The sequence below is a fragment of the Anabas testudineus genome, chromosome 7, assembly GCF_900324465.2.
Source record: "Anabas testudineus chromosome 7, fAnaTes1.2, whole genome shotgun sequence".
In the NCBI taxonomy this organism is placed as follows: domain Eukaryota; kingdom Metazoa; phylum Chordata; class Actinopteri; order Anabantiformes; family Anabantidae; genus Anabas; species Anabas testudineus.
In genome coordinates, this window is record NC_046616.1 from 12,381,839 (window position 1) to 12,408,832 (window position 26,994).

Consider the following 26,994-nt stretch of genomic DNA (forward strand, 5'->3'; position numbering starts at 1 on the left):
TTAACCTTTACATTAACTCCAGAAAACATTTTCTCACATCAGTGGTAGATGGTTTTTTACTTTCTCTCATGCTGGAATTGGGAATGACTAAGCAAGGATGAGAGGAACTCTTTTAATGCACTATATGTATGGTATAATATGAGTAGTGCCACAAGACAGACTTTGAAAAAGCTTGAACTTATCTGTTCCATAGTCTGACCAAGTTAATATTTAAACTTTAGAGGTGATAAGTGATGCTTCAGTACTAAGGCCTTCTATTCAACAGTCTGAAACAGTTTATTAGAAATTTATACCCAAACTCCCACAGCATAAGACAAATGCAAAAGTGTTCAACACATACTGAATAAAACACACAAGCCTCCAAAGCATATACTGTATGTGATTAACAAACATTTATAACCTATACTGTTGTAAACAATTTGGGAAACTCAGGACTTCTGTCTTCACTGCAGTATGCATATGGAAGAAAATTTACTTTTGTACCTGCTACAATGTGCAATTTTTGTACATTAGCATAGAGAAACAAACTCAACTTTGCAATGGTATGACTATATGCAAAGATTGCATCACTACCATAATCTCAACACAAGCTGTAAGTTGCACAAGCATGTTTATTTTAAATGCTGAAATGTTTAAAAATATGAAATTATTGTTAAATATTTGTAGATATTAGCATACATTTGAAAACCCATTTCAAGCAAAACATCTGCTTTTTAAATTAAACAAAATGAGTGCAATTTACAATACAAACATTAAAGGGGACCTCTATCATTTAAAAAAATCTACCTTTTTGGAAAATAGGCATTTTGAGTAAGTTTTTTTTACCCATAAGAAATCACAATGTCCAATACATAACCCGACATCGCAAAAAAAATAAAAAAAGAAGAAAACAGAGAGAGAAGGTGTAAGACATCAGCACATCCCATTACAGTCATTTAAGTCAACAATAACATTTTCATGTGAACAGAATTGTCCATGCAGAACAGAACAGCAAAGCACAGCACAGCACTATATGTCGCTATGGATCTCTGTGCATGTCTGTATTCAGCAGTCACTCCCTGTCACTCCTTTGAGGGGTTTCGCTTTGGAAACTGCGTATGGAGATGAGGTTTCATCACCATCGTGGCTGCCATCTCGAGTCTAATCTCTCTTCACACCACTTATAACTTGCTGCATTTACTACTGAGGTGGCCTCCACATTCATCTACTCTAGGTCAGGCATTTCTGGAACAGAGACAAAAATAAAAATATGACGTGAGCATGTGCTCTGACATGAATTTAACTCACCTACTAATAATGTTTATATGCAGTGTTTAGCATTATAACTGTCTTCTCATTCCTTGGGATCTAGTGACTACTAATTAAAAAATAACGAGACAGTTCTTTTACAATAGTACTTACTTTCATCGTCGCTGTCTGCAGAATCATGCTGGAAAACAAAGCAATAACAATAAGAATAACACTGCTACACTGAAGAAAATTCTTTAAACACCTGTCTATGTAATACAGAATAAAAGCCCTCAAATATGTTTTATAGAAAACATACCTCGTCTTCTGCACCATCTAAATCTGGTAGATCATCCCCCCCCATGCTGTTCATCATCTGGAGAAATGCACAGGAGACAACTATTAACATGCCATCCTGACAGTATGGCTGGTAATAGTCACAGTATAGATGGTGTGCATCAATATGTTACCTCTGAGAATTTGTCAAAACTTGACAAGTCCTCATCTGAGTCGTCTTCCCAGTCTTTCCAATTATTGAAGTCCACACTCAGCCAGTTGCACTAAGAGGAGATATATTCAAGTTTAAATAAGGTATCATTTTAACCCTTCTGTAAATTTCAGTGTTGATATCTACTTAGGTGCTTAGTTAGTTAACATGCGATATTATCACCATTCTTGGAAGTAACAAGCACAATTACGTATATGTTGCTTGAATGGAAAGTGAGTCATGTGCATAGTAATACATTATCATAATGAAAGTTCAGTGTTTCACACATATTCATTTATTTGTAGTGGTCCACCACTGTATTAACACAGACTGCCACATACTTAGCTTTTGTTTTGTTTTTTTAAATGGCTGTTAATGCGCAGCACATCGATTAGCTCAACTACCTTTGTTTTGTCTTTGGTAAGTCGTGGCCATGATTTTCCAGCCTCTGCTTTTCGTAAACAACACAACACAGACCTGTCGGTGCGTCTGTGTTTAGATTCCTGCAGACAATAAATGAGACTCTGATGAAGTCTTTATTATTTAACACATGCGGGAAGTGCGAATATGTCTGCAGGTGACAAACGTACTTTAGGCTCAATCTCCCCAAAAAGATCCACTGTATTCTGGTGCTTGATGTTATCTGTTCCACTGACACAGCTGTAAGAGAAAATAGATAGAGGTTATATCCCTTTACACTATACAGTTCAGGGCTATATATATATATATATAGTTACACTCTCTGTGCTCACTTATACTAGACTCATCATTGACACAGGAGGTGTCTTGTGTCCAGCACTTATAGTTTTTAAATTAATTTTTGCATTTTTTATTACGAGGAGAAGTATACATCTTCATAAATTAATGAGTCAACTGATTTTTTTGGGGGAAAAAAAAATCCAGGCATCAATTATTATTCAACGCAAAATTACTTTTGTCTCTGAGGGGATCGCTCAAATGATTCTAGGAACAAGGTTTTGCTCTGTCAGTTCTAAGGATTTTGTCAGAAATCTTCACATTCAACTTACCTAAAATCAATTTTGGACTTGTCAAAATTAACTTGTACATCTTTACTGTCCTCCACGCAGAACTCAATAAAAACAGAGTCCCGTCTGTCATACCACTTAGCTGTTGCAGGCTGCCTAGTGAAAGAGAGTTAGACATTAACACAAAGCTACATTACTGAACACATAGCAGTGTGGTGCTTGTTAATATTGGTTAGGCATACACATTTCACAACCATCCAGGGGTTTCGATTCTGCTCTGGTTGTCCACGTGTACAAAGTGCAGTAATATTGCATCTAGTCATGTTCATGAAAGCTTCACTCATTCATTTCAGATTAGCCTCCACATAGTTTTAAAGTATCCTTAACCTGTTTAGCTGAAAGGCAAAAGTGCTCTAAGAAAAATATTTAGGAATAAACCCTTTCAGCACAATGATGCACCTGCTAATATTACATTACAGACATTTATCAACGCAGTAATTACACTTTAAACATTAGGGGGAATCGGCTAACGGCTAATACAACTGAAGCTGTGTCGTTATTTTGGACGTCAACTACTAGAGAAAACACATTTGTCTAAGATAAGGGCTGCTTATGTTACCAGTAACATGAATGTTATCACTGACCAGTGTGTATGGGTTCGTGTAGATTTTAGCTAAAGTGAAATCTTGTAAGCTAATCATGACACTGTGTTTTTCAGTGCTAGCATTACCCTTGTCCTGTAGTTTGACATTAGCCTGCTAGCTAACGATAACTAAGCCGAATTCAGGCGCGTAGACATAATTTTCCATAAACGCACCATCTTATGAGACAAGGAGGTGATAGATTATATACGGCTATAGGGAGGTTAGCTGTCGGATGATTCAACGATGTACCGTGCCTCTTGAAAGCCAGTATAAATGTAGCGCTGAGGCTAACGCGTGTGCTAGCACAGTTAGCTAGCGCTAACTGGCTGATCTGCAGTACATCATACTAGCTTTACTTGTAGCTAGTTAGCCGCGAACATTTGAAACTTGTTAGTAATCGCAAGACTTACATCTTGACTGTCTTAGCAATTAAACTCCCTCGTCGCACCACGATATAGATAACACTGTTACCTAGCTGTAGTGCCCGGCAAAAATTGCTGAGTGAAAGCTAAACAGTTAACTCCACCGTTTACAACGAGCTAAACATCGCGTGTTTTCCTCATTCCCTCGTGACGTACCAACCTCCGAGCATGCGCACGAGAGACAGTTCCGGAACGCGGATGTGCTCGTGCACGGGCTCCCCCGGACAGAGTGGAGCAGGTAAAAAAAAGTGACAGGTAGGATAGTTGATGAGAAGATGGATTAAAAGCTGTGTGCGAAAACAGCCCACATGCACCGATTCACTCCTCCTCTAATGTGCACGCAGCATCTCACGTAATAGATTAACTAGGATTTCGGACACGTGCTGATCCTCAAATGAAATCCCTCCCTGTGTCCTGACTCCGTGGCGAGGTTATTAGGAGGTCAGTGTGGTCATGTCTGATTTTGATCCAGTCTACTAAGTGATATTAGCAGGTTTTCTTGAAAAATAGCAGAGAAAGTCCTTCGATCCTTTACTACACAGAATAGACAAAAGTCAACTATGTTGAGGCAAACAAAATAGACCAGACTATTATTATTGAACCAGATTAGTGTTTAATATACCAATGTTTAAAATTCCTTTATTGCTGTTGTATTTAGTCAATGTGGAACTCATCTTGAGACCAAAGAGAAAAAGAGTAGAGGAAAAAGGAGATAAATCCCCTGTGAAGGTCTTCACTACTATATTTAAGGGCAGCATAAATACGAATTAGAAAAATCAAGAGAACAGGTTTGTTTGATGACATGAGTTGCAATAAAAAAAAACAACTTATTGTTATTAGTTTTGATTATTTAAAAAAAGACTAAAGAGTGAGGGCGCTTCTTTATTTTAGACTCTAGCTTATGGTACAGATGGAGGGGTGGAAGCCAAAGCTTTTCCTTTGACAGCTTGCTTCTCAGCTGGCTATTTAACATATGCCTCTTTAGCATTGCTGTCAGCTATAATATCAGAGTGAAGCTTAGCTTTATCAGTTTAAGTCCCCGTAGGAGTGGAGGCTGTCAGATCCACCTGCTGCCATGGTGTTTGACTTATTGTGGTTTTTCTTTGTGGGCTAAAGCACTCAAGCAGCAGACAATGACATGGAAACTGACAGATTACTTTAAAGGAAAATGGGATGAATCTAGCTGATGCCAGTTTCAAGCAGTTGGACTTAGACAAGAGCGGAGTCAGGTTCAGAGGCAGCATCACCAGTATTAGGTTTGGCAGCTGCCAGTTGAGTAAGATATAGCGGGGAAAGAAAGCAGCATCTTCAGATGAGTGGGAAATGTTCGTTGTGATTTGAGCCACTGATGACAAGGATGATAGCTTTGACAGAGTAACAAGACTGCCTCTGAGGGATGATGAAAATAGGGTAGGGTAGTTCCGATGGTCCATTAGATATGTCCATTTAAAGTTGATTGCTTTTAAAAAAAACATTTATTTTGTAAATATGCTCATACTAATGTTATAGCAAATAAATGAAGGGTTTCATTGGAAAGCATAAATAGAAATGGTTTTGTTTTTCTGCTAAGGAGAAATTAGTCAGCAGTGTAATCTAACTTTTATGTGTAGTTAAGTGTGTGTCAGGTATGCGCTAAATCGGAATAACAGTAACCGAATGTCTTCTGTGATGTGATGTGAATTATATTGCGTGATGTTGCTGCTCTAAGCTCTTCAAGCAGGGTGTGCCAAAGTCTATGTGCTCTGACAGCCAGGGCCAACTGTCACATCAGCAAATCCTACATCTACCAAAAAAAGAAAAATAAATAAATAAATAAAAATAGATGAGGGAACAGATTATAGCTTGGTTTCAGTGAAAGCCTTGCTGATGCTTTTTATCCCAGCTGTAGACTGGACAGAGATTTGTAATTTTACTGATAGCATTCTGTCAGCAGGGTTTTTAATTGGAAGCGAAAAAACCCTTCCACTTTCACTTCTAGAAAAATATGAAGGAATGATCAGAACAAATGCCTGGTTCCTACGAACGTAAAAATACCTAAACCATGAAGCAGTAGAAATTAGGAAATTCTTTGGACGCTCTTGTTATGATAAGTCAGTCTGAAGTCAGTTAGATTGCATCAGTTGATCATTGAATCAGAGAATACCTGTGACATGAGGTCACTTTGACACAGCGAGTATCTTGTATTTTAGTGGAAGTCAGCTTTTCAGCCCTGCATTAAGCAAAAAGCAAAACAGAGACTGTGTTGACGTGAGGACAATCCCATATTTTATTTAACCGCCCAAATGGATTTGCTCCTACCCTGAATTTCTGCTACTGGTACTTTTGTCTTTTTCCTTCAGAACTGCGCAGAAGTGATGTAGACAGTACTGATTAATTCAGAGTTGTCCTGGACCGCTGTTTTGCTGTCATATTGGAGAAATTACTTTCCCTATTGCATCTTGTGAATTTTTGTCAATTAGATCTCAGAGCCGAGAGCCTCAAAACAACAACAACCTGAACGATAAAACTCAAATTTATCAAATGCCAAATAGTTGTTGGTCACAGCTTTAGAAATGTTCTAATCCCCACTTGATTTAAGTGTTTTTATCGTGTGTTTCCTTTGTCATTTACGTGATGTGAGTAAGAAAGAAAAACATATATGATCACTGAAATAAAGTAATAAACAATAAACTACATTACAGTGCACATACCAGCATAACATATTGTGTGTACATTCAAAACAGAATATTTTCTTTGTAATAATAATTGTTAGTATTATTATTATTATTATTATTATTATTATAGAGAGTGGTATTGATTGAAAAAAAAAGTTTAGCACATGAAAAAGCTGTTGTTATATCCAGACAATGTATTCTGTCAGAAGTTAACAGAGGTTTTATTGCTGTGAATAAACGAGTGCATTCAGACAGACAGTTTAATTTGCATCATAACTGAACGAGTGGGTATTCCCTCTGTGGCGTGTAGGCTGCACTCATGTGTGCTGTATTAAGCCTGTATTAAGCCTTGTGTTATGATTGAAGCTGTTTCTGACGACAAGAAATATGATTCACTCACAGCAATAAAATAAATAAATAATAACAATAATAATAATAATAATAATAATAAAAAATCCCACAATCCACCATGTGTCAGCCAATCATGTCAGCTGAGTGACGAACTTCCTGGTCACATTTACTGGTAGGTCCCAGTTCCCCCGAATTTATGAGTATGTTTGCTCCTGGACTGTGGACAGGAAGGACGCGGTTTGGAGACGCAGGCTCACAATGAAAAGAAAGAGCAAATTCTCTGCTGGAGAAAGCTGCCAAGTATCTGACGTGGTCGGAGCCAGATAAGAAGGAAAAAAAAACAACAACACCCAACTCCAAATGCTATTTACTCTGTGTTACGCCTAGCCCAAGGACGTACGAGGAAGGAAGGCAAACACAGGCGAGACTGGGGACGAGGTGCGGGGTTTGGATGGCGTTTACCACGGCCAGGGGAGGGTCGTTGAAATCCTAAAGATGCGTTACGAGCTTGGAGTACGTTTGGGTACCATGTCTTGACTCCAAAAGACTAATTATCCGCGGTTAAATTGCAGCAGCACGTCAGAAATTAAAGGCCTCCTCCGATGGAGCACAGTGCTCTTTAATCCAGCCACAAAGCTCCCTGACAGGCGGCGACGCGCTACGGCAAAGGGTGAGGTTATCCGAGCAGTCGGGTGGGGGGGGGGAAACCACTTAAGCTAAATGTTAACGCAAATGTAAAGAAGGTTAAGATAATGTTGCGAAATCGCTGAATGCACCCCCCCCTCCTCCTCCCCCGTTTTGCTGCCGATGATGCGGAGAATGGCCGAGTCGAAATATCGCCGAGCAGCTGTGATTACGCTTGTTCCAGTCCTTCAGTTTGTCTTCCTCTCTTTTTCTGTTCAACAGGACGCTTTACTCGCAATTGAAGGAATTTATGGGATCGCAAGGTAACTTTGAACCTAATGTTTTTGGGGTTTGCATGTGGGATTTCTTGTTTCCGCGCATGACGGGGTTTAGTTTTCTTTGTTTACAGTCTGAATTTCTGAACAGCTGATACGTCTTCATGCTGCCCGTGGTGTATATCCTGACGTGCTGTAGCCACTGAGAGAAGCTGTCCTTGTAGAGATAAGATACTGACTTCACAAACACATGCGCTGCAAACAAACCAACTGAAGCAGATGCAGATTAAGATAAATTATAGATCAAGTTTTTATTTGCAGCAAAGCTGTTTGGGCGCATATAAAAAGTAAATCCACTAAAGACAGCTGGTCACCAAACACTCTCATGGCTACATCTAAGCAAAACACAGCACTGTTCTTCATAATACATATAAAAACAGCAGCATTAGCTGGTTTATACAACTACATTTGATAAGTACAGACTGTTGTGTTCACTCATTGACTCTTCTGCTTTCTTTGTGCAGTTTCCTCTGATGAGATGAGTGTGCGTGCTGGCCAGGGCAGTGATGAGGTGCTGGTTTCACAGGCAGTGTGGGATTACCTGGCTGCAGCTGGGCGGCCCTGGCTCATTGACTTCCAGCACAAGCAAGGGATGAGCGCTGGTATCGTTAGGCGAGGAGAGAGGGGGGGCTGCTGTGCCGTGAGGCTGCAGCCTGTGGAGGGGTTCAGGAGTGCTGGGGCCGGGGTGATGGATGGACCTATCTCCAGTGAGACACGAAAAGCCTTCATTGACTTATGCCGCTGTGCCCGCAAAGAAATGAGCAAGCAGGAGGGGGGACCCAAGAGGAAGAGAGCTCTGCTGCCCTGTGTGGAGGTCCTGCAGCCAAACGGAGAAGGGAGCCTGCTTCAGCCCCCACCTCCCCAACCCCGGCGCTCCCAGAGACAGCAGCAGAGGTTCAGGAAGCCTGCTGATGAGGAGGCCTGCGCCATGCTCCATGAGGGAGCCCAGAGGAAGGACACTGACTCTAGCATGGCTGCTCACAGTGAGACAGAGGACAACAGTACATGTTCAATCTGTATGGGGGACATAGTGGAGAAGACTACACTGGAGAGGTGTGGCCATTCATTCTGTCACTCCTGTCTGGATCAAGCCTTTAAGGTGAAGAAAGCATGTCCTGTTTGTCGGCTGGTGTATGGCCAGTTGATTGGAAACCAGCCTGCCAATGGTACAATGATCGTAGAGAGAGACCCTGATCTGGAGCTTCCTGGCCATGAAGGCTATGGGTGTATTTGCATCATCTACAGCTTCCCTCCTGGCCTACAGGCGGTGAGTAGACCAAGAACATGTGCAGGAGCTGCTCAGTCTAATTAAACACAAATCCCTGTTGTTTTCGATAAGTACAGATTATAAATATCTTCAATTATGAGTACATAGAATAACACAAACATAATACATTTAAGAGTTTTGAGTTGGAATAAAACATGTATTTGTAATTGTAAGTTGGCAAATACAAAATCCAAATATATATTTATTATTATAACAACTTCCTCAATTATTTCATGGATTTAAATAAGAAATATTAGATATAAAGCCTCAGAATAAGGAAGGCTACTTGAGATGGACTTTAACCTGGTGGAGCGGTGTATTCCCTGTGATATTTTACTGTCTACAAAGTTTTGTCCTTAAAGCTCAGATCAGAAGGACTTTGCTCTCCCCCACAGATGACATTATAAAACAGTTTTACAGGCTGAGTAAAACTTCCCCTGATATACCAACATCCTTATGTGTAAAATCAGTGGAGTTTCCCCTAGTTTTCCTACCACAATAGACAGTTTGCAGGTGTCTCAGTGATGCCAGGAGGAGCCAGTATCTATTGCTGAACTGAAAGTTTCAAACGCAAATGGACAAATAATACAAAGAAGTGTTGTTTTTCAAAAGAGGAAATTAGGCTGAAATAAAAATAAAAACAGACAATAAATAATAACAATACATTTTATTTATAAGTGCCCTTTTGAGCACTTAATGTCACTGTACAAACAGTAAACAAATAAATAATACAAAAAGGGTGGGACAGGACAATGCAGTCATGTGTTATAGTGAGTAGACGATCTTAAACTTGGTGTCCGAATAGATTCTGGACCATTTATGACCCTTTTAAATTGATCCTGTTTTAATACCTTCATCGCCAACAGCCAGAACACCCGAACCCAGGTGTTCGGTACCCAGGAACTGACCGCGTGGCCTACCTCCCTGACAGCCCAGAGGGGAACCGTGTGCTGGGCCTGCTGCGCCGGGCCTTTGAGCAGCGCCTTATCTTCACCATCGGTACCTCCATGACTACGGGCATGCAAAATGTCATCACGTGGAATGACATTCACCACAAGACCTCAATATGGGGCGGGCCCCGCTGGTATGTATGGGCTTTTAGCTGGAAGTGAATGACTATTGAGGTCTCATTTGGTTATAACCTCGCCAACTTTCTTAGGTGTGGTTCCTTAGAAAAGTAGTCAGACTGACAGATATAGTTCAAGTTCCTGACAAGGAAAGTCTTTCAGTCGGCATTGGCTTGATGGCACTAATGCTGCTAGAGCTCATACAAATGCACTGATGGCTTTTTTAAAAATTTCTCCTGACAGTTTCGGATACCCAGACCCCACTTACCTGGTGCGAGTGACGGAAGAACTCAGAGAGAAAGGCATAACAGCAGACTGACAGCATTAACATGACAGACTCTTCCAGGACTTTGTGAGACTTGCCCAGTGTCCTTGAGGTTGACATGACACCGCTCCAGGTTGTGCTCTGAGACTGCCCGTCCTTTAAAGGATGGCTGTGGACAAGACCCTCAGCAGCCAGGTGTTCAATGCTGCAGCAGAGCCCACATCACTTCACTAGTTGTTTCTCTGTTTGTTCATTTTCCTCCAGAGTTCAGCTTAACCCAGTTCTACATGTGCAAGAAAATACTTGGAGTGTACTGCATTCTTGTATTACACAGTCCTCTACCTGTCACAGTTGGCACTAGGACCCATGTTTAATGCACTTACTTAAAATCATTGTGGTGTGCTGGAATTCATGGTACATGGCATAATATTATTTAAACAATCTAAGTTTAATGTTATGAAACTGTTTATGTTATATTAATGTTTGTTTCTACTCTGGGGATTACTTATTTCTTACAAGCACATACTGTATTTTTGGTTTTATCGCTCCAGAAATGTTGGTTGAGTACGTCTCTGATTTGATTGTTACTAATTACCTGTTGTAAGGATAAGACGGCAGAATAGCGCTGCTACAATAGAAAGAAGTCATTTTCTGAAGTCATTGCAATCTAAAGCACTCACAGGCACTTTGGTAAAGCAGTCAGTTTTCAGCAAAGTTGGTTTTATGGTTTTTGCTTCCTCTGTGTGGAAAAGCGCTGGAGGGGGTGGGGGGGGGGCGGGGGAGTAGTCATCAGCTTTTAGCTTGGTGACTACAAGCTGATGTCAGTTGTTCGGAAGTGTTCGTTTTCGTTTGGATCTTCATTTTTTTCCCACCCTAAACAGGAAGAATGTGAAATGATGTCTCATTGCAGCACTTTTTTTATCGCATTGCATTTGGACTTTCCCCTGGGACATTTCTCCATCGGTCAATGCTGTTATTTCAAGATGTCTCCCAGGTGTTGAGCCCATTACCTCAGTTGTTAGTAATGTGCTCACCTAATTACCAGATTTAAGATGATGTCAAATATAAAGGGCATATAGACCATTAAACCAAATCAAAGGCACAAAAGCTCTTTAAATAACTATGCCTCTGTCCCTATCAAACTGGGAGATTTGCCAGAGAGGGTTCTCATTAAAATGAGGTAACTATTGTAAATTTGTTTATCTTAACAGAAAATCTTAAATATAGAGTGGAAAAAACGACAATAGAAAATGTTATGGGAACAATTGATCTGATTTAGGGCGAGTGAGTTCTCATTTTGTTGTGCCTTTCTTATCACTTTTGATAAAAAAAAAAAAGAATCAAGCATGATGTTACTAAAGAATGGTAAGCTGTTTGGGCATATTTCAGTGTAATTTGATAGATTAGCAGCATTATGTTTGTAATTATACTATCTGGCTTTAAGAACAAATACTACACAGTTCATGAAAATATGTAGACTAATGTGTATTAAATTAGCCTTTTCTTCATAAACATTGCTTTGTAAAGTACAGTATCATGCTAGGCTAGGGATAAATTTGTCATTATTTGATTTGGCCAGACCTATACATCAGAAACCCTATTTATGTTTAACCCTTTTATTATCTTTTGATCCCCTTTATATTTTTGTTAAGGGACCAACTGAAATATTTTTGGGACACAGGATTGTAGTTTACTAAAGATACTGTGCAAACATTTCTATGCATTACATGTCTGAGGAGGAGCCAGAAGAATGGAAAGTGGAGAGTACACATATTTCAAAATGATTGTTAAAGAAATGTTGGAGTTTTGCTTTTCTAATTGTGTTGATTCGTACTTTGTTGATATTCAGAATAATGTGCTTTACATTTTAATACTTGAATAAAAAGTTATGTTTGGTTTTGTGTTGGATATTCAATGTAGGCCCTAAATAAATCAGGTGCACCATAAGCAACGGCATCAGTCAGACTTTATATCTACCTTGTGTCCATTTGCAGTGAGTTCAGGTTGCAACCTTTAACCAATGTTTGATCTGCACAGTCACCCTCTTGGTGCTGCAACACTCTTGCTACACGAAGATGCTGAACTCTGCTCATGTACAGAGTTCAGCATGTTTCGCCATCTAGTGGGCAGCGTCTCGACTGTAGAGCAGAGCTGGGAAACTCCACTCTTTGAAGGCCGCTTCCCTGTGTGTTGTCCAACAATCCCTACCTGACACAATGCCAGGTTAAAGATACCAGTTCACTTTGTGTTCCCCCACGTTACCATCATCTAAGATGGTATCTTCCACCTTCTAATTGACAAGCAGGACAGTGGGCCTGGAGGAATTGAATTGCTCACTACTGCTTCACAGTGAACAGAGCGTGACATTTGTTAAAGCAGGAATGATCACAAATGTCTGTTTAAAGGACAAAATTGCTGTTTGCTGTGTGTTATATTATTTGGTTTTTATTAGGCCTACTGATGGAAGTAGTTGCAAAGTAGACAGTAACCAGTATTGACAGTACAGTGTTTCTCTTTAAAAATGGTGGGTTATAAATAAAACTAACAAATTAACAGAATAACATTTACTCAGTGAATAGTACAAGGACATATTAAGTGTTCATACATTACCCACATTCATGAAATGCACCTTTAATGTCAGTGACAGGCCATGGGCTCATTATTATTAGTATAAGGAGGGATTATTATACAAGGAAGTATAAGTATACAATAACAAAGTGAAACCAATCAGAGGTCCTGTTTGCTTCGCTTCCTCCTCGTGGATGAATGTGACCCAGTGGAGATCAGTGGGTACTTTCCTTATTTTGACGTCACACACTCCCGGACACCAACCCACCAACCTTTTTTCCACCTCACACGGAAAAAGCCACATACTCGTGTTGAGGATCCGGGAAATGATGGACAACACCTCAGGCGACCGGTCCTGTGTGGTTCGTAAAAGTACGGAGGACTGCGTCATCTGCATGGACAGCATCCAGCAGAAGAAGACGCTCCGGTGTCTTCACTCTTTCTGCTCCGGGTGCATCGACTCCTTCTTCAAGTTGAAGCCCGCTTGTCCGATATGTAACACCTACCACGGGGTGTACACGGGCACACAGCCGGCGGGCACGATGACGGTGACGCGCACTCGGCAGCACCTGCCCGGCTTCGAGCACTGCGGAGCCATCACTATAGAGTAGGCTACAAGTTTCCACCTGGGATCCAAGGGGTGAGGTGTTGTTTTTGTTTTTATAGAGGTCACATGAGCATGCTACATATGATCAGAGATCAGTTGGTGTCATCGTGCTGCACCTTTCAGCAGCTGGTATCTAGATTTGTCCACCAGGGTGCAGTGTTGATTGTTTTTGATCACAACCCTGCACGAACACAATAAAATATAATATGTGGATTTGGTGTAATAAAATGGCCTTGTTGCAATATCTATCTATCTATCTATCTATCTATCTGTAAAATCCCTTCAAACTCTTGATGTTGGTGTGGGAATCTTCTGGAGATATCGGGAAGTGATTTCAGAGTTGCATCCCCCTGTTGTCATAGAAACTGGTAGTGGAGGAGAACACAATGTGCTTTATTTCCTGATCATTTACACCCACAAAATAGCTACAGTGCCCCTTTAGTGACATTAATATGCTTAGAAAAAGGTAGTTTTGATGATGCATGTGCTTTTTACTATTACTAACACCCATAATTAGGAATTAAGTTTTCTGGTCATGACTCCTCAGAAAACAGCTTTTGTTCTTGCCAGTGGATAGAGTGAATAATGGCTTCCACTAAATGTCTGGAAGCCAACATCTTGCAGTCATTAAGAAAGTGAAAGTGAAGGGCTGACTTCTACAAGAGGAGTCCTCTAAGAATTACTTAAAGAAACATAATATCTCAGAACCTGAAGTGGTTTTTCAGGTCCTAAAAGACTATGTGCTGATGTCTCAATCAAAAAGAGGAAGACATTAACTTGGCTAGAGAAAACAATTGCACACTGTGACATGTGCCAGAGGGTGGGTTTGGCTTAGCAGGGTGTCCAAACTTTTACACGTTATTGGGGCGTTGTTACTTCTTTTCACTCCAGAAGTCAAAGAAACATAGAAGTTGGGTTGATGAAATATTGTTTTATAAGTGTTGTTTTATAAATATTGTTTCATGTGTGTGACCCAAAGATTTGTGACCATTCTAGCTAAAATAATGACTATATTCATCCTTGATCTGCCTATTATTTTGTTAATTAGTAAACGCTCAGCCAAAAAATGAAATCATGTCACTGACCTTTGTAGTGTATTGTTTAGCAGCATTGTTATCAGGATTTAAATGGGTCCCCCATTGTTGTTGCAGTGAACTGTATGTTAAATAAGTGCTGTTTGCTTTATTACAGCCTGAGCACCCAAACCCTGGGATGAGGTACAGCAGCACGTGTCGTACTGCCTATCTTCCAGCTTGTGAAGAGGGAGAGAAAGTGTTGAGGCTGCTAAGTAAAGCCTTTAATAGGAGACTCATCTTTACTATTGGACGATCTGCCACCACAGGCCTCAACAACGTCATCACCTGGAACGATATTCACCACAAGACCAGCATGGGAGGTGGTCCACAATGGTATGCATATTATTGCTGTTAAGTAAGTTTGTGAGTTTGTTAGTTTGATGCACTGCAGAGTTAATAACTAACATGAGTTATGAGTCTTCGAAGTAGTGAAACCAAATAAAAATTACCAGGCAAATATCACAGAATCTGGTTTAGTCAATTCTCACTTCAGTTGAGGGTACTAATACAATAATTTCGGAACAAATATGGCTAAATATTTTAAAATACTGATAATGCATGGCGATTATTAACTACAAGAAATCACAGAAATTGATTTTGATAAGCACTGGAACATATCTGCTGCATGAATGACACGTTGTGACTGAAAAAAAGTTGTGTTTGAAAAACATAAAAACCTGAGTGACAGTAATAAACAGAACATATACACAAGTGAGAACAAAATGTCAACATAATAATTTACTACTGTTATTTCAATACACCCACATACAGATGTACATAATTCATATTGAATAGGAAAATCAGTCTTTCCGACAAAATGCTAAACACATCTGAGCTGCTACAGTTAATCACTATTGTTAAAAAGATTTAGCCAACATTGGTACATTTTGAAGTATTCCCTAACAAACAGTGTAACCTAATGTATGGGCTTTGTAGCTAATGTAATTTGAAGAATTAAAAGCTCAAGTTTAAGGCACAAGACACTATAACAGAGAGCAGTTTTTCTTATTCCACTACATATGTAGTACATTTACTGCATGTTTTTGTCTCCCCTTTGTCTCCAGCTTTGGATATCCAGATCCAGCATACTTGTTCAGGGTTCAAGAGGAGCTTCGTCTTAAAGGAGTAACAGAGGATGAGTGATGCGTGAAGACGGCCCTTAAGTAGATTTAATACTGTGTATTGTTTCAGTTCTCTATTTCAAGCCTGCACATTTTGCAGTCCTCAAGCAGGGATCTTCATCGCTGACACTTGGGGACACCGTGAGATTATTAGACATGAGACACGGAAGCTAGTGTCTTTTCCCAAAGGTCTTTCAACTTTAAACTGACTATGCAAGCTTACTAAAGATAAGTCTGTGCATTAAGTAACCTGACACAAGGGGCTGTACTACTGATCATCAGATTGTAACATTAAAACAAGGGCCTGGTGCCTAAAAGTAGTAACTGTATAGTTAGAATAGAAAGGATGGTTACGGTTAAATTCTTATATCGAGCTCCGATGATGTTTGGGAAATGAATAGAAAGTTTTCACAGAGGAATAAGAAGCCTTAATTGATGTAGCATTGCAATAGGGAGTGTATTGTGTTTACAGGATAAGCGTGGTGATATTGTATATTTTTATTATTGTCAACAAATGCCTTTAAAAGACTAATCAATGGTATAAAACAGAGCTTATTCCTCTGTGTCGTAGGCCTTAGCGCTGTCCAAAAACTGTTAAATGCACATACATTGATGAGTAAGATGAACAAGGGTGTTGTCCTTTAAGATAAAGCCACAAAGACAAAAATTGTATAAATGCTCACTAAACCAAATCCAAAGGGGAAAAAGTGGAAAAGTTATAAAAAGGGTTTGATGTTAAGGTTTGTTGACAATATCAAAGTTTGTTTATCACTCACCTATCTCTTTACAATGATAAAACACAGGGTGTATTCACAGCACTTTTAAAAATACATCAAACTAAAGAAATATCATGCAAAGGGGGTGTCATGTATCTACTAAACTCTTCAGTTTTTGAAATTCTTGCATTCTGGCTTTTAACCATCTTGTCCACTAGGGTGCGATGCTCTCCTCAAAGAAGACCGCGATGGTGTTTGCTTGGTATGCAGCTGTATCCTCATCACAAACCCAGAGTCCCGCAGCACCTCCCAAACCTCATTGCCCAAAGTCAGTGAGAGGAGCAGAGCATCTGCTGTAGACGATGAGTCATGTGTTTCTATGGTACTCAGGGCAGTTTAAGCAGTAGCAGCTTATATGGTGTATACAAAATGAGCGCAACAGAATCAGCTTGTGTTTGCCTGTTCATCTCTGTATTGGATTCCTTAGTAAGAACAGATTCAGGTAAAGATTCATAAAGGCAAAAGGATGACCTGCTGTTTTATTCAGATGAAGTTATTTGCATGGCTGTACTTGGTAAAAGCACTGTTTGTTTTCTCAATATCTACTGTGCAGAATTATGGGATGAGGCAATACCCTTAATCTACACAAACTGGCCACTTCATTAGGTACACTTGTGCAATCGAATGCAATCCAACACAGCATCTGATCTGCCATTCTACGTTTACAAGGTTTTAATGTTTTATTTTAGTTGAAACTATCAGAAAGGTGACAAGGGGTCAAAGTGGATGGTGGAGTCGTACTGGAGTGCATTATATTAACAGCTATTTCTAATATTTTAGCCCCCTATTTCAGATGAACAGATGTATTTAATAAAATAGAATAAAAGTGATTGAACGTTTCTATCAGCGTGCACATGTGACAAGGCGGGGTTACTACGGTGCTACGGTGTTTAGCGGCTAAGGGCATTTCTGTGGCACAGGACATCAGGGCATCTGTTGCTCTTACAAAGCAGACCAGGACCCATATGGTCAAACATACCACCCACCCACCTCCCCCTTCTTGCCTTTTCTCCCATAATTCATGAGTCCAGTGCATCCCTTGTCCTCTTTTGTTCCTGTATCAGTTTACTATTAACTGTGCTTTGTGGGTGTTTTTTTCCTGCCACGTTCTTTCTGCTGTGTTGTGAAAGCATACACAATACCACCTGTTGTAAATGAATGAGCAATTTATGACATATTTGCATTTCTGCCATAAATTACTTCTAAGTATTTTACGTTACAGTTACAGTTAGAGAGGTGAGAGGTTAGAAAAATGTTACAGTATAAGTAGTGTAGCAGATTTTGTACTGTAGAAATGCAGGAAATATGTCTTCTCTTTCAGTTCAGTGGATATAACCTACATTTTAACATAAAATATTCCATGTGAAAAGCTGACAGACTGTATTTCTTCAGGCATTTTTGTTTAAATGCTAATTATATTCTCGATTAAACGGAAATAAAATGATATTCTCTACTGTATCTGAATTTTGTTAGCACTTTCTCATATAAAGTAAGATTTTATATTTGCCCCTCTCTACAGGTATTTCCCTTCCCTGCCAACCTCCATCTGGACATCTGGGAATAGGGGAAAAGATATGTAAATATGTATTAATGATTATGCACTGCAATATTGTGGGTGGCTTAAACATGCATCAAAGTAAACTGTTAGTGACAAGCGTTCCTAAAAAAAGGATTGATGACGGGGAAATAAGCTCTGTGTATGGATTACAATCGATACTTATGTAGCTGCTTTAATTCATTTCCATCAAACTCAGCTCTACACTGTTGTGGCAGGACGACTTGAATATTCTCCCGTCAGGCACTGAAAATAGCACCAACACTGTTGATTTCATGTTTCTGGGTGTGACTAGACGGCTGCTCAGGAGGGGCTCTCCAGAAACACACAGATGCGCGTACCCATCAGCAACATCGGGAGATGTGCAGGGTTTCCTGTACTAGAGATGATAAGAAAATCATTATGTGACAATGCAGAGCTGTTGTTCTCACCCACTCTCCCCACTGTGCTCCTTAATTAGAGTGTCTCTGGCTGTGGGGAGAACCCTGGCACATCGCCTGCCTGCCTCCGTGCCTGCCTCCTCATCCTCTCATCCTCTCATCCTGTGGTGCTAAAGCCACCCAATCACAGATATACCTGTCTATCTGGGTGCAGGGCATGCTACTGAGGATTAACTCCTCCAGACGTAACCTACTTCTGCTTACCTTTGAAGGCATGTGCTGTTTCTTTTCTTTTATATATGCATATATTTGCACCCAGTTTTCTCTTTTAATGCCAGCATTGACAGAGATAAAGATTCTCTTGCTAAATTCAATTAAAAATGTCTTTATTCGGTTAATAAAGGACAAACAAGGACATTTGATGCAGTGTTCCTGTGTTAGGTAAATGGACAGGAGGAGGCTGAGGATGCATCTGTCTCATACACAGTCTTTGTGTGACAGAATGTCAGCCCACACCACTGACATGCTCATTCGCTGTGCCTAAGGCTGTTTGCTTAAGAACAGCAAAGTGAAGGTGGGTATGTGGGCTTCTGTGCTTCTGTGGCTTTTGTCTGCGCCCTTGACTGCATCTGTGCAGACAGTATGTACGATTATGCACTAGTGAATACATGCGCAAGTGTGTGCGTGTCAAGGCAGCGTCTCACATTCTGTTTTCTGATTCATCACTGCGGCTACATGGCTTTTTGTTTGCCTGATTTAGCAGAACAGACCCTCTGCTTTTCTTAGTAATGCTGACAGATTTACTGACTTACTTCACTAACGGGGTCTTTGGCTGGGTTATCAGCCTCACAGATTGAAGTCTTTGTGCAAGCCGTTCTTCATTAGCAACAGCTGAGTTTCTCCATGATATGAGAATAGGAGCTCCATCATCTGTCATTTCTGAGAGAGAGTGTCCAGATCTTATCTCTTCAAGTTAAATCAGGTTACACCTACCCTCATGGTGTCATTGATTTATTCAGCAACAGTAGGCTGTTCGCATAACTAATAAAAAAAGTACATTGAAGAACGCCAAACCTTTAAGTTGAGCTTCCTGTCTGCATCTTCAGCTTTGACCATTCACTCTCAGACTGCCTCACGTAAGTCAATTAGCCGTGGCTGTCATGGCAACTAGCATGACCTTTCTAGCATTTTACAAATAAGAATCTCAGCCAAGACTTGTCTTTCTTATAACAGCTGTCTGGAGCTTTTTCACATTAGAGAAAAGTGTTTATATTATAAAATGTTTACTGAGACTGGCAGAAATTTGTATTTGTGAAGACAGAAGACTTGTCCAATTGTTTTCCACAGAATTGCCAGACGCTGCTGTGCCGCTGTCACAGAGGAAGCATTGTGATTACAAGAAGGACCTGGCTCAGGTAAAGCTTGTGCACATGCTTTTAAGGCTTCACAAATTGAATATACAGTGTATATATAAATATGGTCCTGGTCATGAAAAACTTGTGGTGCTTGCACAAGTGTGTATTTTATATTGCTGTGCCAAGTGTAGGCTGCTGCTGCAGAGTGCACCTGCTGACAAAGACTGTGGGCCACAAAAAATAGTTTACTTAACAATATGTGATGTAACTATTTCTTGTACTGCATTTCTTTCCATGCAGAGGATTGATCCAAATAACACTCACTCAGTGCTCAGTTAGTATCACTAGCTGAAAGTTTTCCCGTTTTCACTTTACTTAACCTTTTCTGAAGGTTAAGGTAGTGTGTTGATGCAGAGACATCAAACTTCCAGACGGCTCAGCAGGACTTCGTACAATTAGCAAATAGAACAGCTGCACCTTATGACAACAAACAGCTTACTCAGCAGTTTAGACACTGAAACATTAGAGTAAACAGGAAGATAAAAGCTTAATCATGTCAGGTAATTGTGGGAGATACACATTTTGTATGATTAACGGTGAACGCGTACAAATCAGTGAGTCATAAGATCTATTTTTAAATTCACAGTCTACCTGGTATCCATTATTTCTACCAGAACATGATTGGATAGAAAGAAAAGAATTAATTAATATGTAATGCTAACAATTCAGTAAAGATTTCCTCATTAGGGAGTAGGGAATAATCCTCCAAACCAAAGGAACCATTGAGAGATTCTTAAAACTTATATGAGGCAATAATTTTCACATTCATAGCTAACACAAATTTAAGCCCCAAGTTGCCTCCTTAATTGCATGTTTAGCTATACTGACAATATTTGTTTCATTGTTTTATGTTGTTTTATTTAAACTGAATATCTGTGAAATGAGAAAATAATGTAACATGATGCAACACGGTAGTTAAAATGCGGGTATATAAACATTTTGTCTCCTCTCAGATCTTTTGTACATCAAAAGCCATGCGAGTAATTAGAGAGAAACGGAGAAGAGAGAGAGTAAAAGCATTTAAATGTTGCCCATGTGGCATAGTGATTCCTGTCACAAAGGTGCCTCTAAGCCTTCTACAGTCAGTTTCAAGGAAGAGGGGAGAGCAACTGGGAAAAAAATGCATATTTACTTAGCAAAGACTCTCCCCAGGCAGCTGCAAATCAAAAACCCAGGAATATGTGAGTCTAAGACAAGCAGAAGAAAGAGGAAAAAGAAACAGCTTTGGGAGGGAGGACACAGGCAGAGGGCGGATGAAAATCCTGCACAGGAATATCTTTGGAGCTGATGTGTTGCGTAGTAACAGCCTGCATTCCAGTATCTAGACCATGCATTGATTAAAACTTGTCTTTTATCTTAAAGTTCTTACATGTAAAAATCTTTTTTTATTTATTTCTGGTATTGATGCACACAAAAACAAGAGTTGGGATGGTATGATTGTATACTTTAGATGAGATACAGTATTTTCCAGACAGGAACATCCAATAACTGAGGTGTTATCGCTGAAATATTTGAATCCTTTCAACCTTTAATCAATAATATATTGTATGGAGTCTGAAACTGGGCTAAAAGATGCACAAAACGTCTGCTATTGGTGTTCCTGTCGCTCGAACACCTTGGATTTGGCAGAGGCTCTCTGGCTGCTCAGGGTGGCACAAGGCCTAATGCTTTATTGCCCCATACTCTGGCATTCAGGCCTCTTGTGTGTCATGAGGTTGCATCACTATTTTCCAGCATGTGCTGTATGTGGAACGGCACTGCTGCTCACGGGAATCTGGTGCTCATGCATGTCAATCTACCGTACACCAAGCACAGACTCTGTTCTGTCTCTTCTGTACTATAAAAGAAGAGGATGCATACTGCATGTTGTTGGTAGATCGTAAAACAGGACAGACCACTTTTCTCTGAATACACTGTGCAGCACCACTGCCTCCTTTAAAAATTACACAATGTGTGATTTTTAAAGGAGCCTATTCCATTTGTAAAATAAAAAAAAGTAAGGAGGCTGCTTTTATCACTAATGTGCTACCTGTTGTTGTCATGACAACATATCCATACAATGAAATTGGATGGATATGTGTGACGGCCACATCAAGTGCATGTTAGATTATACCTTAACAAAGCTGAGTTACCTTGCTTGCCTTGTAGGAGCGTGTCAAATCAACTCAATTTTTATTTACACAGCCCAATATCCCAAATCACAAATTTGCCTCAAGGCAGACGATAAAACTCTCTGATGTTTCCTCAGAGGTTGTCGTTTGAGCTTCACATCTTCACTGTATCTTACATTCTTTTAGTTTCCTGTGGATACTGTTAGCCACCAAAGACCTCTTCCCAATGCAGTGCTTATGTAATCTACATGGGCTCTATGCTTCAGTTCCTCCTTTGAGTATGTAAGAACATCCCTTCAGTGTGTGTATTCTCTGTGCTTTTACAGCTCCCTTGTCGCTACAGATCAGTGGCATTGCTCTCCTTTAGATCCACCCCTCCTTCTTTAACACTCCATTGTCCATGTGTGTTGCAGCAGGACAAGCACATATCATTTCTTATCAGAGCTCCACTTCATTTTGAAGTCAAATAGATATGAGGTTTAGACATCCTTCCATCTCTGCACACATCCCCCTGGGCCTTTGCTCATTCCCCATTTTCTTATTTCTTTTTGCCCAACCCCCAAGCAAGAGGAGAAGAGTTATTGCTCAGTGGGAGGGCCCTGTGGTCCTGAGTGCATCCAGGACTTAACTGAACACACACCTCGCACTTGTTCAAACCACTAAAGGCACATGCTACTGCCTGTAGCCATGGTTCCCTTAACAGGACTAGTGGAGACCAAAAAATGAGCAAAGTGCTGCCTGCAGTACCCTTAGTCTCCCTTTTGTCTGTCTTCCATCTTTCCCCCCACCTCTAATACTTCTTGCATAGCTGCAGGGACCCTGAGGACAACAGTCACACACATGCACGCACATCTATGCACGCTGATCAGTGATGTAAACATGCTCTCCTAACAGGAATGCACTGGTCCTTTTAATAGATGCTGATGCTTTCCCCCTGTTAACTGAGCAGGTTCATCCATCAGTTCAGGTTGCCAGAGTTCGATTCAGTTCCTCCATTTGTGCAACTCAAGCAGTGCTTACACACATGACCACTGAGTAAAAACTAAAACGATGGTGGTGAAACATAGCAGAGACACAATATGGTGTAATTGTTAAGTGATTATCACTGCTGTGCACTCAGTCTGCTGCAGCTGACCTAATCTAGCATTTAAATTAGCATGAAGGACAAACCATCGAAGCCTGCTTATGGGCACTGTACTGGATCTCGCCATGTTATTTCGGCTCATGCAGACACATGTTGGATGTGGCCTATAGCCAGATCCAGTGTGTGTATTTCTCTGTGTCTGTCTGTATGTCTAAAGGGTACAGCCCTGTGCTCCTCCTCGCTCTCTTGTGCTCAGACACTGTCACATTGTGCACAACAGAGCACGCCTCAGCTTTTGTGTGCGGTTGCCCAGTGATTACAAAGACAGGCAGAGAGCATGTGCATGCTTTGTGTGAGTTTGTCTACTGTGTCTAGTGCTTGGATCCGAGGTTCGCATTTGTGAACTGACTGTGGGGAACAGCTTCTGTGTAAAATGTGAACTCTAGAGTCAGAAACACATAGTTAAAAAAATACACTGGTAATTTACTATACAATGAACAGTACAAAATAAAGTATAAATGTCATTTAATATACACTGATCAGCCACAACATTAAAACCTGCACTGTGGCTGGTTTGCTACCCACTTAGAGTAAGAAAGTCAGTGTGCCTTGAGAACCCATGGCTCTGTCACTGCTGTCGTTGTCATCTTTGGTCCACTTGTGGTTAGTACTGTCCACTGCATGCAAGGAACAAACCGCAAGACTTGTTTTGGAGCTGCTCTGACCCAGTTGTCTAGCCCTCATAATTTGGCTTTTGTCACTCAGGTCCTTACTCTTGCCCATTTTTCATGCTTCCAACACTTTATTTGAATTTAAATAACATCCTACACCTTCACGGTGCCTTTGTAAAGAGATTATCTGGGTTATTCACTTCATTTCTCAGTGGTTTTGCTATTGTGGCGTGTGTGTATCAGATCAAAATTAAAATAGCAATACTTACATAAAGCATCTAAACTTGGTACAGAGCACCTGGCACTGATAACACTGCATCCCTTGTAGGACTTGAATACATTTTTTTTCTTCCAACCAATACCTGCTTTTAAAATGTGGTTTTCTGGCAAATAAGATCAGGTAAATATAGAGGAGGCACTGCTTGTACACATAAATAGCGAGCAAGGATTAGAATAAATGGATGATTACTCACCCAAACTGCATATGCTCAATTTGCAGGCTTGTCCTACTAACATGTTTCTGGCCAATGCTGGCTCGTGTATAAGAATGTGTCCCAAACAACACAATGAATCTTTGCTTCCTTAAAAAAAAATAAGCAAAAAAAACAAAAAAACATTCAGCATCAGAGAAACAACTTGTTCTTTCCCACTGTGGCCACAGGGAACATTAAACAATTGCTCACATTTGACTGAGCTTATTGGTGGTGCTGCCAGGGAAACACAAGGTCAAGAGAGAGCTCTAGGGGAGCCGTAGGTTTAACCACAGGAGGCAGTTTAGGGTCAGGGGTCACACAGTGAGGTGGGGGTAGTGAAGGAGCTCTAACAAATAGTGTGCAGTCCTGACTGAGCCTGAAGATTTCTTCAAGGGAACATCAACACATTAAACAATGATGTATAATACATTGAAGTTCTTATGAATGACCTCGGAGACTGTGTATCTGAAAAAGACACGATTTTAAAATAAGTATCTTTGACTGTGAGCCTGCAGGAGGTTGTAAGAACCGTAAAAACATTTATGATCTTTTCCTGTTACATGTAAAAACGGTTATACTACAAGGTTTATGTGAGTGAAACTGGCTGAATAAGAAATTGATGGGTTTGGATATTCTGGCCCTGCCCTGCACTGCGGCAGAGGCAGAGAATCTGGTGTCTGTGTATCTGCGAAAGAGAGAGAGTGAGAGCGAGAGAGCACACACTGCAGGACTCGACACCTCATCACACCTCATCAGTAATCAGAGATTAGCACATGTCTGAACAGATGCACGCAGACGTGTACACACAATTTTCCCTGTAGCATTCATGAGCACCTTTTGTTTTCAGTGTGGCAAATTGGAATCTGTCTGCACACAAACAGGAAACAAAGTGACAAGTTGCTTCTGCTGCGCGTTGACGCGTCCTTGCAGAGAGTTATCTGAGGACCCAGAACATGATGTTAATATTACACAACAACACCGGGGGCTCTCCACTCACTGCTGCATTACTCCACACAAATCACACTTTGCACACCAGTGTCCAGACTCGAAGAAAAACTGCCCAGTTCAACACCCAACACTGGCATTTTGTTTTCCTTTGGTTACACTTTGAACTGGAGCGTATTGACTACATAACTACATAGAATAGAAGAATGTCTGTTGGTGCATGTCCTATTATCAATATAAAATGTAATTAATAGATTTAAATATCAGCAGGAACATAATGACATTACTGCTCTTAGGAATTTTGTTATGTGAATTGATATTCTGATTAGATGAAAATGGGACTCAGTGTTGATCCCACTGTGATTTACAGGCCATTAAATTGGCTTTGTGTGGGTAAAACTCTCTCCTCTGCAGTTTTTGCCCATGGCAACATAGTAATCCTTGGTGAAAGTGAGCTTGATGAAGAACTTTTCTATGGTTCATCTGTATGAATTTTTTTAAAGAAATGTCTGGGTCGATCCTGAATGATCACTGGACTGTGTCATGATACCACTTCTCTTTAACCGAGCCCTCCAGGTCAAGCTACAGCTGAGCGGGCAATTGAAGTTACTGTGCCAGCCCAGATGTTGGCCTAATTTAATACGACTAGCAGCGTATGCGTTCCATTTACACATCCTCACACCCAAAGCGTCTGCCTGCATGTTTGCGATGTCAGCCTCTACCTCAGGTGTTCCAGCATCACCGTGGTGCATTGAAACAAAAACCACCAAGAGGCTTTATGTAAGAAATAATGAATACTATTTCAGCGCATGTGGTGGAGAATAGTGTTGTAGGGTATGTGGACAACACATTAAAATGTTTTTTATTACCTAAAAGAGTTTTGTCTTTACAAACACAACCATGTCCTGTATCCTGAGGATTATTTTACCAAATCATAATTTAAAATTCTGCTGATACGGCATTCCTTTAAGAATAATTTGATACAATACTACTACTACTGGACCACAAGTGTTTATTCATATATTTATATATTACTTGTATGTGAAAGGAGTTACAGAATAGTAAGTTTTAATAGTAAGTTCTGTAGACAAACTTACAGTCACCTTGAAACAGACCAAAGAGACTTTTTAATTAACATTTCATTATTACTCAGCCTTCTTCAACTGACTCTGCCTTGTAGATGTCACTCACTAGACAGTGTCATATGATTGAATTGCAGAATGTGAAGACACATGGGCTTACTGGCCTGCTAATTTCTCTGCCATATCCAGTGGCATCAGGCCAGTTTTAGACGCCTTTGCAGCTGGCAGAGACCAGATGTGGTGTGTTTGGAGCCAGATGAGAGCAGTATCCCTGTGCTTCTTCAAAACCAACACTGAAGTTATGGTGATTTCTATCTATCTATTCATCCATTAATGAAGGTACAGGTATTATTTTTGTGAACACTTGATATCACTGTCTTCCTAATTATTATGCTGTTAAACATTTGTCAAGTAATTACACATCTGACTCTGACATGCTTTTTTTCCTCCGTCTGTGATTACCACTCCCTAATCATTAGTGACTATGATCTTAGTTCAGGTTTGAAGCAATAAAAAAAAAAAATGACAGTAATCCCCCATCCATTCTGATTTTAATTTGCTCCATCATTAATGAGCCATGCTCTGCATGCATGTAGTGACACAGAGCCTGTTAAAGGAATTATTAAGACTGAAATATAAGCACCTCACTTCCTACAGAGATGATTGAAGTAATACACCACTGGAGACAACTGCTTACTTTCATTAAAACACCCTCACAAGAATATGATCAGAGAAATGACAGGAGGGCATAAACTAAATGGCCTCTGGCTATTTTAAGAGTTTTTGGAAATGTGCAGCTTT

At 40.2% G+C, this 26,994-nt stretch overlaps 3 protein-coding genes across 4 annotated transcripts; 2 read left to right on the forward strand and 1 right to left on the reverse strand.

The window, feature by feature from the left end:
- Positions 1-252: 252 nt before the first annotated feature.
- On the reverse strand, positions 253-3,924 carry ptges3a (prostaglandin E synthase 3a (cytosolic)). Its single transcript, XM_026369063.1, has 8 exons — positions 3,755-3,924; positions 2,743-2,856; positions 2,305-2,374; positions 2,119-2,217; positions 1,698-1,787; positions 1,547-1,603; positions 1,402-1,429; positions 253-1,224 (listed from the first exon to the last, which is right to left on the reverse strand). Coding segments are annotated over exons 1-8 (480 nt in total). The 5' UTR covers positions 3,757-3,924; the 3' UTR covers positions 253-1,204.
- Positions 3,925-6,924: 3,000 nt separating this feature from the next.
- On the forward strand, positions 6,925-12,225 carry dtx3 (deltex E3 ubiquitin ligase 3). Of its 2 annotated transcripts, XM_026367955.1 has the most exons (5): positions 6,925-7,441; positions 7,678-7,718; positions 8,195-8,997; positions 9,864-10,081; positions 10,308-12,225. In XM_026367955.1, exons 2-5 carry the CDS (start codon positions 7,706-7,708, stop codon positions 10,381-10,383), a joined length of 1,110 nt encoding a protein of 369 aa, XP_026223740.1. In that variant the 5' UTR covers positions 6,925-7,441; positions 7,678-7,705; the 3' UTR covers positions 10,384-12,225. The 2 variants fall into 2 exon arrangements, with proteins under 2 accessions (XP_026223740.1, XP_026223739.1); XM_026367954.1 differs by having other exon boundaries at positions 6,925-7,718.
- Positions 12,226-12,799: 574 nt separating this feature from the next.
- Positions 12,800-17,921, forward strand: LOC113167390 (probable E3 ubiquitin-protein ligase DTX3). The gene is given in 4 exon segments (XM_026367957.1): positions 12,800-13,505; positions 13,508-13,537; positions 14,696-14,913; positions 15,645-17,921. Coding segments are annotated over 4 exon segments (741 nt in total). The 5' UTR covers positions 12,800-13,091; the 3' UTR covers positions 15,724-17,921.
- The last annotated feature ends 9,073 nt before the right edge of the window (positions 17,922-26,994 follow it).

What these genes read in the sequence shown, in the direction of transcription:
- ptges3a (XM_026369063.1), bottom strand. An exon ending in AAGTCCAAAATTGATTTTAG is followed by an intron (nt 2,375 to 2,742) that starts GTAAGTTGAATG and finishes TTTCTCTTACAG; the next exon opens with CTGTGTCAGTGGAACAGATA. An exon ending in TTACCAAAGACAAAACAAAG is followed by an intron (nt 1,788 to 2,118) that starts GTAGTTGAGCTA and finishes ATCTCCTCTTAG; the next exon opens with TGCAACTGGCTGAGTGTGGA.
- dtx3 (XM_026367954.1), top strand. An exon ending in TCCCTCCTGGCCTACAGGCG is followed by an intron (nt 8,998 to 9,863) that starts GTGAGTAGACCA and finishes CATCGCCAACAG; the next exon opens with CCAGAACACCCGAACCCAGG. An exon ending in ATATGGGGCGGGCCCCGCTG is followed by an intron (nt 10,082 to 10,307) that starts GTATGTATGGGC and finishes TTCTCCTGACAG; the next exon opens with TTTCGGATACCCAGACCCCA.